The sequence below is a fragment of the Heptranchias perlo genome, chromosome 21 (assembly GCF_035084215.1).
Source record: "Heptranchias perlo isolate sHepPer1 chromosome 21, sHepPer1.hap1, whole genome shotgun sequence".
In the NCBI taxonomy this organism is placed as follows: Eukaryota; Metazoa; Chordata; class Chondrichthyes; order Hexanchiformes; family Hexanchidae; genus Heptranchias; species Heptranchias perlo.
Window position 1 is genome coordinate 1,200,656 of NC_090345.1, and position 17,899 is coordinate 1,218,554.

Consider the following 17,899-nt stretch of genomic DNA (forward strand, 5'->3'; position numbering starts at 1 on the left):
GTTCAGGTTGGGGGGAGGGATTTTCTTAGAATCAAACTGGTTCATATTGATAAGAAAAGTGTTGAAGAGTTCGATGAATTTAAGGGGAAGCTCAGTGTAGAAATTGAAGGATATTCTGATAGACTGAGATAAAGGGAGGAGGGAGGAGGCTCCTTCCTTTATCTCAGTCTATCAGGTAGGTTTCACATTCTTCGGGCATTGGAGCGAATTCTGGAAGGAGGGACGGCTGTACTAAAGGGATGGCCTTTACCTGAATAAAACATCATGACTGACATCCTGTGTTTGGGTGACCACGGTGTGTTATCCCTCCTTGTCATTCCTGCAGTAGTTGACCATGCCATCCACTTCCAACACCTCATAAGGATCTATCCCTGGCTTCCTCCTCTCCTTTATCTATAAGCTGCTGCTGGACGATCATTCACAGGCATGGGGTCAGCTTCTACCAGCTGATGATGCACAGCTCTACCTCTCCACCACTGCTCCTCACCCCTCAACTGCTTCTCTAACATCAAGTTACATAAGAGTCACAACTCCCTGCAGCTCCACATTATCCCTGTCACCACCATAACTTCTGCTCCCCATCCCTGGTTATTTTCTCAGGATAAACCAGACCCCTGCCCTCAATTCCCGTCCCAGGTTAAAATCAGGGCTAATGTTCCTATGTTATAATATTTTTCAGTGGGAATCTGTTGTCAATCCTTGAACCATTATTTTCTGTTGTATTTACATGGGCTGCCTCACCTCCTGGTGGCCTCTTAATGTATATTATAAACCTTTCAACACAGTGACAACATTTCCTGGTCCCAAGGGTGAGCCTAGCACTGGGAATAGGGGGCAGAAACAGGAGCTCCTGACTGCCAGCCTTGGGACTTTCTCGATGCCCAAACCCCTGCTGTTGATAAAAAGTCATGATGTGGAGATGCCGGTGATGGACTGGGGTTGACAATTGTAAACAATTTTACAACACCAAGTTATAGTCCAGCAATTTTATTTTAAATTCACAAGCTTTCGGAGGCTTCCCCCATCACATCGTTCACCTGACGAAGGGGGAAGCCTCCGAAAGCTTGTGAATTTAAAATAAAATTGCTGGACTATAACTTGGTGTTGTAAAATTGTTTACAATTGATAAAAAGGCCCTATCATTCACCAGGCTCCATTTCCAAGTGTTGCAAGGACCCCTGCAAAACCTCCAATCTGCAGAGGGTCCCAGGGCAACCCCAACCATCAAACGAATGCATCGAAAAGTGAAGGTGTGAGGGCCAGGAGTCCCTGTCTCACCTCATTTCAAGCGTGTGCCTGTAACAGGTGCTGCTCCTGTTGTGCCCAGTCAGAGCTCCCCATGAAATTGCAAGGCAGCATAGTGAGGCCTTCTGCTCTTCAATGCGCCTGTGATCTGAGTGTTCCTCAGGGACGGCAACAAGAAATATCCTCCCACATTTTATGCATCGCTTTACTCCTCATGAGTACCTTTGCAAACAGTAGGACAATGTAACATTTGAGAAAATGCAATGAGACCCAATAGGTTTATCACTTTACAATAGCAAACTCCATCTGCAGAAAATTTTGTATCGAGTTACATCGAGTCTACAGCACAGAAACAGGCCATTCGGCCCAACTGGTCTATGCTGGTGTTTATGCTCTACACGAGCCTCCTCCCTCCTTCCTTTATCTCAGTCTATCAGAATATCCTTCAATTCCTACACTGAGCTTCCCCTTAAATTCATCGAACTCTTCAACACTTTTCTTATCAATATGAACCAGTTTGATTCTAAGAAAATCCCTCCTCCCAACCCCAACCGAACCCATCCCCCGCCTACCCCACCCATCCCCCAACCCTCCCCAACCAACCCTACCCCACCCATCCCCCACCTACTCCACCCATCCCCCACCAACCCTACCCCACCCATCCCCCACCCCACCCATCCCCCAACCCCACCCATCCCCCAACCTCCCAAACCCCACCCATCCCCTCCCCAACCATCCCCTCCTGCCCATCCCCAGTCCCGGACTGCCCTGCGGCCCCCTCTCGGTGTCCGTTGCCCCCACCACCCCCCCGGGATTGTCCCCACCCCCAACTGTCCCGTGACCTTTGCCCCCCCCCCCCGAGGGTGACGGTTATTTCTCTCAGTTCCCGCCTTTTTCACCAGGCGCGCGCCCAGCTCCGCCCCCACGTGACGCTCGGCGGAAGTGCCGGTGACACTTGGCGGCTTCCGGTGCGAGTCAATCGGTGTAAAAGGGAACGGCGCCGGTGAGTGAGAGAGAGAGAGGCCGGGGGAGGGGGCCGGGCCGGGCCCGCGGGCCCCGACACCGGGCAACACCGGGAAACACGGCCCCCCCCCCCCGGGCCCCGACACCGGGAAACACCGGGAAACACGGCCCCCCCCCGGGCCCCGACACCGGGAAACACCGCCCCCCCACCCGGGCCCCGACACCGGGAAACACGGGCCCCGACACCGGGAAACACGGACCCCGACACCGGGAAACACGGGGCCCCGACACCGGGCCCACAGACACCGGGAAACACCCCCCCCCCCCCCGGGCCCCGACACCGGGAAACACGGGCCCCCCCCCCCCCCCCGGGCCCCGACACCGGGAAACACCGCCCCCCCCCCGGGCCCCGACACCGGGAAACACGGCCCCCCCCCCGGGCCCCGACACCGGGAAACACCGCCCCCCCCCCGGGCCCCGACACCGGGAAACACGGCCCCCCCCCCCGGGCCCCGACACCGGGAAACACGGCCCCCCCCCCCGGGCCCCGACACCGGGAAACACGGCCCCCCCCCCCGGGCCCCGACACCGGGAAACACGGCCCCCCCCCCCGGGCCCCGACACCGGGAAACACGGCCCCCCCCCCGGGCCCCGACACCGGGAAACACGGCCCCCCCCCCCGGGCCCCGACACCGGGAAACACGGCCCCCCCCCCGGGCCCCGACACCGGGAAACACGGCCCCCCCCCCCCCCCCCGGGCCCCAACACCGGGAAACACCGGGAAACACGGGCCCAGAGACACCGGGAAACACGGACCCCCCCCCGGGCCCACAGACACCGGGCGGGCGGGCGGGGGTGAGAGCCCGAGCCCCGCGGTGAGGTGGTTGTGAGCCGGTGGATGAGGAATACCGATTGCAGCGAATGGCGGAGCTCAGGGGCTGTCACTGGGCACACTCCCCCGGGCAGGCGGATCGTCACCGGGAGAGGCCATTCAGCCCCTCTGGTCTGTGCTAGCCTTCATGCTCCGCACAAACCTCCTCCTCCCTCTGATTACCGACAGACAGTGACTGCCCTTCACCGGGATTTAATTGTCTGTGAAATGCTTTGGGATGTCCTGAGGTGGTGGAAATGCCAGCTCTTCCTCTAATTACCCTCTCCCACCCCCGCACCCCCCCCATCCCCCCCCCGCCTCCCCTCTCCCCTCTCCCACCCCCGCCCTCTCCTCCCCCTCCCCCCACCCTCTCCCCCCATCCCCTCTCCCACCCCGCCCCCCCCCCCATCCCCTCTCCCACCCTGCCCCCCCCCCATCCCCTCTCCCACCCCGTCCCCTCTCCCACCCCGCCCCCCCCCCCATCCCCTCTCCCACCCCGCCCCCCCCCCCATCCCCTCTCCCACCCCGCCCCCCCCCCCCATCCCCTCTCCCACCCCGCCCCCCCCCCCCATCCCCTCAGGGTCCATGCTCTTGTACTAATCCCCCCTGAGCAAACGGGGGGATTAGTACAAGAGCATGGACCCTGAGGAACACAGACATCTACTTCAAGAAAAGGATCTGATCCTGACTAACTAATTAATGAGGGAGACCAGCACAGGAATGGAAGTGGGCTTTGAGGAGAGAGGGAGAGAGAGAGAGAGCGCGATACAAACACACACCCAGAGCTGGAGAAAGTGTGTGAACGATAACTAGAGTACCTCTCTAACAAGTACGAGAGATGGAACCTACACAGAGAAGCAAACATGATCCAATGTAGAAATGTATGTAAGAGATGCACAGAGGCTGTTGGATGTGTTACAGAACATCAGTAGATGCTACAGAGAGCTAATAAATTAAGTGGATGGGCTGAGCTGGGACACAGGAAGTGTAAAACCAGTACACCATGGATAGTTGGCTTTTTGGCTGATGTGCGAAAGGAAAGAATCTGTGCGATTATTGGCAATAGATTGAAAATATGCGGTCAGTGCAATGTCGTCTTTAATAAGAATAATCAAGAACTGGGATGTGTCTGGAGATGATTTGATTATAATTGAAACCAGTTATTTCCCCCTCCCCCTGAGTAATGTGTTAGTGAGGATACCTACAATATGTCTGGTTAACCCATTATCTGACAGACTCTGCTCAGTCTGCAGGATACCTTCCTATTTGCAAGATATATACAGAAGACCAAGAAAAGTAAAATCAACAAAATTAAATGTGAATGAGAATAAGAAGCAGAATTGCCCTGGGTGATATTCAAATAGGGGATACAACCTCAACTCCACTTTCCCGCCCGATCCCCATATCCCTTGATTCCCCTAGAGGCCAAAAATCTATCTCTTTCAGCCTTGAATATACTCAACCACTCAGCATCCACAGCCCTCGAGTAAAGAATTCCAAAGATTCACAACCCACTAAGTGAAGAAATTCTTCCTCACCTCTGTCCTAAATGGCCGGCCCCTTATCCTGAGACTATGCCCCCTAGTTCTAGATTCTCCAGCCAGGGGGAGCAACCTCTCAGCATCTACCCTGTCAAGCCATCTCAGAATCTTATATGTTTCAATGAGATCACCTCTCATTCTTCTAAACTCCAGAGACTATAGGCACATTCTACTCAATCTCTCCTCGTAGGACAACCCTCTCATCCCACGAATCAATCCAGTGAACCTTCGTTGCACTGTCTCCAAGGCAAGTATATCTCTCCTTAGATCAGGAGACCAAAACTGTACACCGTACTCTAGGTGTGGTCTCACCAAAGCTCTGTACAATTGTAGTAAAACTTCCTTACTCTTGTATTCTAACTCCTTGCAATAAGAGCCAACATGCCATTTGCCTTCCTAATTGTTTGCTATACTTACATGCTAACTTTTTGTGTTTCTTGTACGAGGACACCCAAACCTCTCTGAACACCAACATTTAATAGTTTCTCACCATTTAAAAAATGGTATGTTTTTTGGTTTTCTAACAAAGTGAATAACCTCACATTTCCCCACATTATACTCCCTCTGCCACCTTCTTGCCCACTCACTTAACCTGTCTCTATCCCTTTGCAGACTCTGTGTCCTCCTCACAGCTGACTTTCCCACCTAGTTTTGTATCATCAGCAAACTTGGATACATTACACTCGGTCCCTTCATCTAAGTCATTAATATAGATTGTAAATAGCTGAGGCCCGAGCACTGATCCTTGTGGTATCCCACTAGTTACAGCCTGCCAACCTGAGAATGACCCATTTATCCCTACTCTTTGTTTTCTGTCCATTAACCAATCCTCTATCCATGCTAATATATTACACCCAACCCCTGAGCCCTTATCATGTGTAACAATCTTTTATGTGGCATTTTATTGAATGCCTTTTGAAAATCCAAATATACTACATCCACTGCTTCCTCTTTATCTACCCTGCTAGTTACATCCTCAACAAACTCTTAATAGCTTTGTCAAACATAGTTTCCCTTTCATAAAACCATGTTGACTCTGCCGAATCATATTATGATTTTCTAAGTGCCCTGTTACCACATCTGTAAAGTAGATACGGTATCAGAATTAAAGTGGATACGGTATCAGAATTAAAGTAGATACGGTATCAGAATTAAAGTAGATACGGTATCAGAATTAAAGTAGATACAATATCAGAATTAAAGTAGATACAATATCAGAATTAAAGTAGATACGGTATCAGAATTAAAGTAGATACGGTATCAGAATTAAAGTAGATACAATATCAGAATTAAAGTGGATACGGTATCAGAATTAAAGTAGATACGGTATCAGAATTAAAGTAGATACGGTATCAGAATTAAAGTAGATACAATATCAGAATTAAAGTAGATACAATATCAGAATTAAAGTAGATACGGTATCAGAATTAAAGTAGATGCGATATCAGAATTAAAGTAGATACGATATCAGAATTAAAGTAGATACAATATCAGAATTAAAGTAGATACGTTATCAGAATTAAAGTAGATACAATATCAGAATTAAAGTAGATACGGTATCAGAATTAAAGTAGATACGTTATCAGAATTAAAGTAGATACGGTATCAGAATTAAAGTAGATACGGTATCAGAATTAAAGTAGATACGGTATCAGAATTAAAGTAGATGCGGTATCAGAATTAAAGTAGATACGGTATCAGAATTAAAGTAGATACAATATCAGAATTAAAGTAGATACGGTATCAGAATTAAAGTAGATACGGTATCAGAATTAAAGTAGATACGGTATCAGAATTAAAGTAGATACAATATCAGAATTAAAGTAGATACGGTATCAGAATTAAAGTAGATACGGTATCAGAATTAAAGTGGATACGGTATCAGAATTAAAGTAGATGCGGTATCAGAATTAAAGTAGATACGGTATCAGAATTAAAGTAGATACAATATCAGAATTAAAGTAGATACGGTATCAGAATTAAAGTAGATACAATATCAGAATTAAAGTAGATACGGTATCAGAATTAAAGTAGATACGGTATCAGAATTAAAGTAGATACGGTATCAGAATTAAAGTAGATACAATATCAGAATTAAAGTAGATACGGTATCAGAATTAAAGTAGATACGATATTAGAATTAAAGTAGATACGGTATCAGAATTAAAGTAGATACGGTATCAGAATTAAAGTAGATACGGTATCAGAATTAAAGTAGATACGGTATCAGAATTAAAGTAGATGCGGTATCAGAATTAAAGTAGATGCGATATCAGAATTAAAGTAGATGCGATATCAGAATTAAAGTAGATGCGATATCAGAATTAAAGTAGATGCGATATCAGAATTAAAGTAGATGCAGTATCAGAATTAAACTAGATACAATATCAGAATTAAAGTAGATACGGTATCAGAATTAAAGTAGATGCGATATCAGAATTAAAGTAGATACGGTATCAGAATTAAAGTAGATGCAGTATCAGAATTAAAGTAGATGCGATATCAGAATTAAAGTAGATGCGATATCAGAATTAAAGTAGATGCGATATCAGAATTAAAGTAGATACGGTATCAGAATTAAAGTAGATACGGTATCAGAATTAAAGTATTAAAGTAGATACGGTATCAGAATTAAAGTAGATGCGATATCAGAATTAAAGTAGATGCGATATCAGAATTAAAGCAGATGCGATATCAGAATTAAAGCAGATGCGATATCAGAATTAAAGTAGATACGGTATCAGAATTAAAGTATTAAAGTAGATACGGTATCAGAATTAAAGTAGATGCGATATCAGAATTAAAGTAGATGCAATATCAGAATTAAAGTAGATACGATATCAGAATTAAAGTAGATGCGATATCAGAATTAAAGTAGATGCGATATCAGAATTAAAGTAGATACGGTATCAGAATTAAAGTAGATACGGTATCAGAATTAAAGTGGATACGGTATCAGAATTAAAGTAGATACAATATCAGAATTAAAGTGGATACGGTATCAGAATTAAAGTAGATGCGATATCAGAATTAAAGTAGATACGGTATCAGAATTAAAGTAGATGCGATATCAGAATTAAAGTAGATGCGATATCAGAATTAAAGTAGATGCGATATCAGAATTAAAGTAGATACGGTATCAGAATTAAAGTAGATACGGTATCAGAATTAAAGTATTAAAGTAGATACGGTATCAGAATTAAAGTAGATGCGATATCAGAATTAAAGTAGATGCGATATCAGAATTAAAGCAGATGCGATATCAGAATTAAAGCAGATGCGATATCAGAATTAAAGTAGATACGGTATCAGAATTAAAGTATTAAAGTAGATACGGTATCAGAATTAAAGTAGATGCGATATCAGAATTAAAGTAGATGCAATATCAGAATTAAAGTAGATACGATATCAGAATTAAAGTAGATGCGATATCAGAATTAAAGTAGATGCGATATCAGAATTAAAGTAGATACGGTATCAGAATTAAAGTAGATACGGTATCAGAATTAAAGTGGATACGGTATCAGAATTAAAGTAGATACAATATCAGAATTAAAGTGGATACGGTATCAGAATTAAAGTAGATGCGATATCAGAATTAAAGTAGATACGGTATCAGAATTAAAGTAGATGCGATATCAGAATTAAAGTAGATGCAGTATCAGAATTAAACTAGATACAATATCAGAATTAAAGTAGATACGGTATCAGAATTAAAGTAGATGCAGTATCAGAATTAAAGTAGATACGGTATCAGAATTAAAGTAGATGCGATATCAGAATTAAAGTAGATGCAGTATCAGAATTAAACTAGATACAATATCAGAATTAAAGTAGATACGGTATCAGAATTAAAGTAGATACGATATCAGAATTAAAGTAGATGCGATATCAGAATTAAAGTAGATACGGTATCAGAATTAAAGTAGATGCGATATCAGAATTAAAGTAGATACGGTATCAGAATTAAAGTAGATACGGTATCAGAATTAAAGTAGATACGGTATCAGAATTAAAGTAGATGCGATATCAGAATTAAAGTAGATGCAGTATCAGAATTAAAGTAGATACGATATCAGAATTAAAGTAGATACTGTATCAGAATTAAAGTAGATGCGATATCAGAATTAAAGTAGATACGATATCAGAATTAAAGTAGATACTGTATCAGAATTAAAGTAGATGCGATATCAGAATTAAAGTAGATGCAGTATCAGAATTAAACTAGATACAATATCAGAATTAAAGTAGATGCGATATCAGAATTAAAGTAGATGCGATATCAGAATTAAAGTAGATGCGATATCAGAATTAAAGTAGATGCGATATCAGAATTAAAGTAGATACAATATCAGAATTAAAGTAGATACGGTATCAGAATTAAAGTAGATGCGATATCAGAATTAAAGTAGATACGGTATCAGAATTAAAGTAGATACGGTATCAGAATTAAAGTAGATACGGTATCAGAATTAAAGTAGATGCGATATCAGAATTAAAGTAGATACGGTATCAGAATTAAAGTAGATGCGATATCAGAATTAAAGTAGATACAATATCAGAATTAAAGTAGATACGGTATCAGAATTAAAGTAGATGCGATATCAGAATTAAAGTAGATACAATATCAGAATTAAAGTAGATACGGTATCAGAATTAAAGTAGATACGGTATCAGAATTAAAGTAGATGCGATATCAGAATTAAAGTAGATGCGATATCAGAATTAAAGTAGATACAATATCAGAATTAAAGTAGATACGGTATCAGAATTAAAGTAGATACGGTATCAGAATTAAAGTAGATGCGATATCAGAATTAAAGTAGATACGGTATCAGAATTAAAGTAGATACGGTATCAGAATTAAAGTAGATACGGTATCAGAATTAAAGTAGATGCGATATCAGAATTAAAGTAGATACGGTATCAGAATTAAAGTAGATGCGATATCAGAATTAAAGTAGATACAATATCAGAATTAAAGTAGATACGGTATCAGAATTAAAGTAGATACGGTATCAGAATTAAAGTAGATGCGATATCAGAATTAAAGTAGATACGATATCAGAATTAAAGTAGATACGGTATCAGAATTAAAGTAGATGCGATATCAGAATTAAAGTAGATACGATATCAGAATTAAAGTAGATACGATATCAGAATTAAAGTAGATACGATATCAGAATTAAAGTAGATACGGTATCAGAATTAAAGTAGATGCGATATCAGAATTAAAGTAGATATGATATCAGAATTAAAGTAGATACGGTATCAGAATTAAAGTGGATACGGTATCAGAATTAAAGTAGATGCGATATCAGAATTAAAGTAGATACAATATCAGAATTAAAGTAGATACGGTATCAGAATTAAAGTAGATACGGTATCAGAATTAAAGTAGACTTAGTGACAGAGAATTAAAGAACCAGAAACAAAGGATGGAAAACCAGTGGCAGGGAAAAGAGCCGCAGATAATCTAAGTTCGGGGAGCAACGAGTGAGGATATTGTCCTAAAGTGACCTTAAGCCTCAATAGCAATTAAACTCTGACCTCACCCAGTGTTTACCTAACAGCAATTAGATTTTCTGGCCTTACACGGAGATACCTTCAGCTTAGCAACTGAATAATATATTCTGCATTGCGCGTTGTAACATGGCCCTTGTACAACATGAGCAACAGCATAGATATATTAAAATGTACATAATTGTGCACAGACATTGCACATGTTACAGATGCAAAACAATTTTTTTTAAGAAAGGGACAAAAGCCAGTTCCTTCATGCTGAGTGCTTCTGACTAGGAGCTGAAACTAAGCAGCAATTTATAATATGCAAAGTTCCTGATCAAACAACAATTACATTCTGAGTGACCTAAGCTTGTGATCACAATTGAACTGTGTTACTTTAAAGGGACGCAGCAGTACTTTAGCAAAATAATATATTACATTTTATTACACATATTATAAAGACAGGAGTGTGTGATCTGACTTACTGTGAGTAACACCATGGGAGATCAGGTGGTAATGTAGTAATCATTGCAAATCCAAAATAAGAAAAACTTAGTAGCTTTTGTACCTCACTGAATAAGATTTATTGCATGGGTAAAGTGTCTCTTAGTGTGATAGTGTGTTTGCCAGTCCTAAACTGGACAGATTACAGGATAAGGATGGGCTCATGGTTTGAGTTGTGATGTTTCCCTTGCTAAGTGTCGACTTGACCACGTGGCTTTCTTACCCCTGTGTCAGAAGGTTGTGGGTTCAAACTCCACTCCAGGGTGAGAGCATGTCATCTGCAGCTGCATTGTTGGAGGTGCTGTATTTCCAATGAGATGAATGTCATAATCCCATGACATATTCAAAAAAAGAGCGGGGCGTTCTAGTGCCCTGTCCAAAATTCCTCCCTTAACCAACACCACTAAAAGCAGAGTAACTGGCCGTTCATCTCGTTTGATGTTTGTAGTACTTTGCTTTGTGCAAATTGGCTGCTACATTTGTCTACATAACAGTGACTGCACTTGAAATAAATTAATTGGGTGTGAAGCATGTGATAAGGCGCTATATTAATGCAAGTTGTCTCGCTTGTGGATGAATTTCATCATTAGAATCAATTGTCTTCAGTCCCTGCCGCAAACTCCGTTCCCGAGGCACCGACTCCATCCCTCTCTCTGGCCACAGTCTGAGGCTGAACCAGACCGTTCGTAACCTTGGCGTCCTATTTTACCCTGAGATGAGCTTCTGACCTCATATCGTTTCTATCACAAAGGCCGCTTACTTCCACCTCCATAACATCGCCTGTCTCCGCCCCCTGCCTCAGCTCATCTGCTGCTGAAACCCTCATCCATGCCTTTGTCACCTCCAAACTTGACTGTTCCAATGCTCTCCTGGCCGGTCTCCCATCTTCCACCCTCCATAAACTTAAACTCATCCAAACCTCTGCTGCTGTATCCTAACTCGAACCAAGTCCCGTTCACCCTTGGGACGTTTCACTACATCAAAGGTGCTATATAAATGCAAGTTGTTGTAGGAAGAATGTAATATCTTTAGTAACTAATATCATAAGACACAGGAGTAAGTGGAGAAACGGACTTCTTAAAAAAATGTTTATGTCTGGTTTCCATTTTAGAAATGTCCAGACTGTCTAGCCCAAAACTAGGCAGATAGCAACTGCAGTGAGCTGGGCTAAGGGTACGTGGAACTTGTGGTCGGGTTCGATGGGGAATAGAGCTTGGGCGCCATCTACAGATTTAGAGCAGGAACAAATTTTAAAAAAGGAGAAAAATGAATCTGGAAATGCAGGAAATCTGAAATAAAAACAGAACATCTGGAAATGCACAGGTCAGTCAGCATCTTTAAAGAGAAAAGACGGGTTCACTTTTCAGGTACGATGCTTTATCAGAACTGTAAATTGGAAGATAAGCAAGCATTATGGCTAGGTTGGAAAAAGTAGAGCAAGTATTATCTATCTTGACTTTAAAAGATACTAATTTGCCTTTTCTCTGTGTTTTGTGTTTTTAGAGGAATTGATTGCACACGAGGCAGAACTGGTATAAGAACTTTATAAACACAACGTGAATCAGTTAAGTGAGAGGTCGGGAAATTCACGCAATATTTTATCAACAGTTATCTTTTTAATCAGAAAGTTTCCACAATTTTCTGATTCTGTGGGTCTTTGTTGTTTGCTGTGGCTGTCTTACCCCTTACTGATGGTATCTTGCGTATGAGACAAGATTAGTTTGCATGCTGCGTGATTGAAGGGAAAAAATGACAGGGCTATGGGGAAAGAGCAGGGTAATGGGACTAATTGGATAGCACTTTTAAAGAGCCAGCACAGGCACGATGGGCCAAATGGCCTCCTTCTGTGCTGAACCTACTATGATAATGATATGAATTCTTAAATGTAGACATTTCTAAAAACTCTGCGAGCTGGCCTTTTCCTGAAAGGTGCCCATGTGGATGGATGTGTGCTTGCAATTCCTTTGCTGGATTTCATCATCTGCTGAGTCGGCAGAGGGAGAGGCTGAGAGATTACTTCCAGCTGGCAGGCAGGCAACGACTCGGAGGCACAGTCTGATTGGCCTCTTAGATTTGGAGGCGTTGTCCTGTGCTTTCCTGATTTGTAGTTTCCTTATATGGGTTTAGTGCAACTATCACCCCCATCAAACAGCTACAGTGACAAACAGTCAGTGGAAGAAGTAACATTTTTGGAGAAACCTTTGCAGAAGAAAAGATTGGGGTTTTTTTAAGGCCAAAACCTCTCGTAAGTATGGAAGGTGATTGATGTCAAATTGCTTTCTAAATAATGCTGATACAATCAATAAAAACTATAATTTACAGTAATTAAGCACTGCATGTGAAGGAAGATTCACCCTTTAAACCTCAGCAAATATCTGAGTGTAACAAAGTTCTGTGAGAATCATTGCTGTAAAATAGTTCGAGCAGTGCACAGATTGCAAGATGAAGGCGACTTTTTGGCCTGTTCGATCTCATCCTTCCAGAATACCAACCCTACTGTCTCCCCATCACAGCAACTAGCTGTTAGTTAAATGAGCCCAGGTACTGGCTTTCCTTTATTAACCGTGGCATAGAATATAAGAGCACGGAGGTTATGCTGAAACTGTATAAAACACTGGTTAGTTCACAGCCTAACTACTGCGTACAGTTCTGGTCACCACATTACAGGAAAGATGTGATTGCACTAAAGCGGGTACAGAGGAGATTTACGAGGATGTTGCTAGGACGTGAGAATTTTAGCTATGAGAAAAGATTGGATAGGCTGGGGTTGTTTTCTTTGGAACAAAGGAGGCTGTGGGGAGATTTAATTGAGGTGTATAAAATTATGAGGGGCCTAGATAGGGTGAATAGGAAGGACCTATTTCTCTTAGCAGAGGGGTCAGTGACCAGGGGGCATAGATTTAAAGTAATTGGTAGAAGGATTAGAGGGGAGATGAGGAGAAATGTTTTCACCCAGAGGGTGGTGGGGTCTGGAACTCACTGCCTGAGAGGGTGGTAGAGGCAGAAACCCTCAACTCACTTAAAAAGTACCTGGATATGCGCCTGAAGTGCCGTAACCTACAGGGCTACGGACCAAGTGCTGGGAAGTGGGATTAATCTGGATAGCTCTTTTTCGTCCGGCACGGACACGGTGGGCCGAATGGCCTCCTGTGCTGTAACTTTCTATGATTCTCCCCCATCCCCCTCCCCCCCCATCCTGGTCATCACACCCCATCTTCTGTCTGAAACCTGCCCCTCTCACCCCTGAACCTGCCCCTCTCACCCCTGAACCTGCCCCTCTCACCCCTGAACCTGCCCCTCTCACCCCTGAACCTGCCCCTCTCACCCCTGAACCTGCCCCTCTCACCCCTGAACCTGCCCCTCTCACCCCTGAACCTGCCCCTCTCACCCCTGAACCTGCCCCTCTCACCCCTGAACCTGCCCCTCTCACCCCTGAACCTGCCCCTCTCACCCCTGAACCTGCCCCTCTCACCCCTGAACCTGCCCCTCTCACCCCTGAACCTGCCCCTCTCACCCCTGAACCTGCCCCTCTCACCCCTGAACCTGCCCCTCTCACCCCTGAACCTGCCCCTCTCACCCCTGAACCTGCCCCTCTCTCCCCTGAACCTGCCCCTCTCACTCTGTTGTATGTGAAAGTATTGCTATGGGTTTACTATCTCAATCCCATTGAGTATCTCGTATACTTCTATAGCTCCCCCTTTGGGGCATCATCTTGGCATTGGACAGTTTCCCTGTGTCCCTTCCCTTGCTACAGCGTCCCTACCGTCAAAAAGAAAAGGGGAGCTGGACAGCCTTGTGAAATTCATTATTAAACAACCTGCTATTCTCAAATACTCCAGCTGTTTGCAGAAAAATCATTGGAGTTAAAAGTCTTTGTCATAACTATTGTCTGAGTATTTTGTTTGTTAGCACACTTATTTGTAGCACAATAGTTGGACAGTGTTTACTGTAAGATAGTTTGAGCTCACACTTTCTGCTTCTGCTCTGTTGCAGGTATTGAAGTTCTGCCCATTCCTCACCATGCTGTGTAAAGCCAGCCTGACCCATCACTTCAGAGCTGCCACTTTCAGCTCAGCATTGTCTAAAGCGGGCGCTCGTCCAACTAAATGTGAGCATTAAGTAATTAAAAGTGTTGGTGTGTTTTTGGATCTGATAGTGGGATTCAGTCAGAAGATGAATTTTGATTGAGTCTGTATGGGGTTACCACCAGATCCAGTGCTCTGTATCACCCCCATTGTTTAAACATTCTAAAGCATTTCACTGAATAACCTTAAGTTTAAAACGCCCACAGTTATACTCTGCATTAAGATATCCCCAGAATATAACCTTTGGGGTATTTGTTTACTTTCTTCAGGGGCCATTCAGCTATGTGGGTGTGAACACTAATCCTATTTGTGATGCTCAGCTGCACAAAATAAATTAATACAACACACAGGGATATTAATAAAAACCAGGGAACTGGGTGTTGCAGTGGGTTTGACGCTGACATTGCATCTCGAGGACCCAGGTTCTGATCCAGCTGATGGGTGAAAGTCTCCTGGTCGGACTGACAGAGGGCCTGCACTCCAAACATTATCACATCTTTTCTCTTTACAGAAACTGAAGGGCCTCCTGTGTTTTATGAAAGGGAAATTGTTTTTGACAAATCTATTAGAGTTGTTGAGGATGTAACTAGCAGGTTGGATAAAGGAGAACCAGTGGATGTAGTATATTTGGATTTTCAAAAGGCATTCAATAAGGTGCCACATAAAAGGTTATTACACAAGATTAGAGCTCATGGGATTGGGAGTAATATATTAGCATGGATAGAGGATTGGTTAATGGACAGAAAACAGAGAGTAGGGATAAACGGGTCATTTTCAGGTTGGCAGGCTGTAACTAGTGGGGTGCCGCAAGGATCAGTGCTCGGGTCTCAGCTATTTACAATCTGCATTGATAATTTAGGTGAAGGGACCGAGTGTAATGTATCCAAGTTTGCTGACAATACAAAGCTAGGTGGGTAAGTAAGCTGTGAGGAGGACACAAAGAGTCTGCAAATGGATATAGACAGGTTAAGTGAGCGGGCAAGAAGGTGGCAGATGGAGTATAATGTGGGGAAATGTGAGGTTTTTCACTTTGGTAGGAAGAATAGAAAAACAGAATATTTTTTAAATGGTGAGAAACTATTAAATGTTGGTGTTCAGAGAGATTTGGGTGTCTTTGTACACGAAACACAGAAAGTTAGTATGCAGGTACAGCAAGCAATTAGGAAAGCAAATGGTATGTTGGCCTTTATTGCAAGGGGGTTGGAGTACAAGAGTAAGGAAGTTTTTCTGCAATTGTACAAAGCTTTGGTGAGACCTCACCGGGAGTACTGTGTACAGCTTTGGTCTCCTTATCTAAGGAAGGATATACTTGCCTTAGAGGCGGCGCAATGAAGGTTCACTAGATTGATTCCTGGGATGAGAGGGTTGTCCTATGAAGAGAGGTTGAGTAGAATGGGCCTCTACTGATTGGAGTTTAGAAGGATGAGAGCTGATCTCATTGAAACATATAAGATTCTAAGAGGGCTTGACAGTAGATGCTGAGAGGATGTTTCTCCTGGCTAGAGAGTCTAGAACGAGGGGACATCTTCTCAGGATAAGGGGTCGGACATTTAGGACTGAGATGAGGAGGAATTTCTTCACTCAGAGGGTGGTGAATATTTGGAATTCTCTACTCCAGAGGGCTGTGGGTGCTCAGTCGTTGAATATATTCAAGGCTGAGAGGGATAGATTTTTGGACTCGAGGGGAATCAAGGGATATGGGGATCGGGCAGGAAATATCAGCCATGATCTTATTAAATGGTGGAGTAGGCTCGAGGGGCCGTATGGCCTACTCCTCCTATTTCTTGTGTACTTATTTCTAGAATTTTCTGTTTTTATTTGTTTTATTTCCTTTCTATGTGAAGCCGTCCTCTGTGGGCTGTAAGAGGCCTACGTGGAATGAATTTGAGCAGCTTCCTGGTGGGCCTAGGCCAGCAGGTGTAAAAGCCACAAGATAACAAGGGCGGGGGTTGGTTTGAAACCAGCCCTTAAAGAAGGCATTTTCAGACCATTGTTATGAGTTTGGAGTGTGCAGTTTGGTGGGCGACAGTGCCCCTTGTTTATGTCAGTGTTGTAGGTGCCTGATTTATTTTATTAATCCATATTGTGAAAGGAGGAGTTGTTTACTTTAGTTCTTGGCCTCTACCTATTCTCCCTTCCCTCTGTCAGTCAGACCTATGAAAGAGTAGTGCAGCCTCACTCTGCCAGTTATGAAGAAGGGCCTTTCAAAACATTAGCTTCAGTTTCGCTAACCTGCTGATTTCCAGTGTTTTGATTTGTTTCCCTTGCCACAATGATTCTACTTCAGACAATTGCTCAGGTAAATGCTTTTAAACACTGACGGCCCAATCAGACCTGGGTGGGAGGCCTGGATTCCATTGAATTCTTCCTTCTGGTTGTAAAAATTAATTTTCAGCTGGCAGTTTTGGATGTTACAGTGAATATTTGAGAGGAGGGGGCCGAAACTTTTGTTTTACAAAATTACTCAGTGAAGATTTTGGTTTTGATTCTTGGTTCTTGTTTGCAGTTTATGATCTGAATCTTTCTCCCTTTCTGTAGGTCGTCCGACTTACAGATCAGCACCTTTTAAACCACCTGCCCGCCACTGGAGCAATGTTCCATTTCTCACTATTCCTCTAAGTCGCACTCCAGGTAAACCATTTGCCCATCGCAGTGAGCTGAAGCAAGCCAAGCGGATCGTGGTAAAACTTGGCAGCGCGGTGGTGACCAGAGGTGATGAGTGCGGCCTTGCTCTCGGACGCCTTGCTTCCATTGTTGAGCAGGTGAGATTGTGGAAGTGCCTTGTTCAGTGCATTGTGATGGAGCAGCAGAATCCTGTTTATTGTAAGGGAACTCCTACTCAGAGGTTAAAAAGCCAGGAAGAGAATTCTGATCAACGTTTATTAAGCAACCAGATGGAGTGAACTTTCTCTCTTCAGTATCTAACAAAATGGCCAGATTTGCAGTGTGTAGACAGACAGCAGAGAAGGAGTTTATTTGATGTGTAATGGGCGGGTAGAGGGACCAAGGGCCTGTCGTGTGTCTATATGGGCAGCAGTGTAGTGTAGGGCGAGGATTCTCTTCGTAATGTGCAAGGGCAACAACATAAAGAGAGAAAGAGCCAGTCATCCTCCAGCCAGACACGAAGAAATGGCTCTGCTCAGTGTCGTGCTGGAGGAGGATCAAGATCAGGAAAGCTAGTGAGC

At 43.6% G+C, this 17,899-nt stretch overlaps 1 protein-coding gene across 8 annotated transcripts in view; it reads left to right on the plus strand.

Moving 5' to 3' along the window:
• Positions 1 to 2,195: 2,195 nt before the first annotated feature.
• Positions 2,196 to 17,899, plus strand: part of aldh18a1 (aldehyde dehydrogenase 18 family, member A1) — a 57,993-nt gene continuing 42,289 nt past the window's right edge. For 2 of the 8 annotated variants that reach the window (XM_068001936.1, XM_068001943.1), the window contains exons 1-4: positions 2,196 to 2,248; positions 12,133 to 12,193; positions 14,623 to 14,737; positions 17,253 to 17,476. In XM_068001936.1, coding sequence (XP_067858037.1) covers positions 14,650 to 14,737; positions 17,253 to 17,476 — 312 coding nt within the window. In that variant the 5' untranslated portion in view covers positions 2,196 to 2,248; positions 12,133 to 12,193; positions 14,623 to 14,649. The other 6 variants (XM_068001937.1, XM_068001941.1, XM_068001940.1 and 3 more) reach the window with 6 other exon arrangements.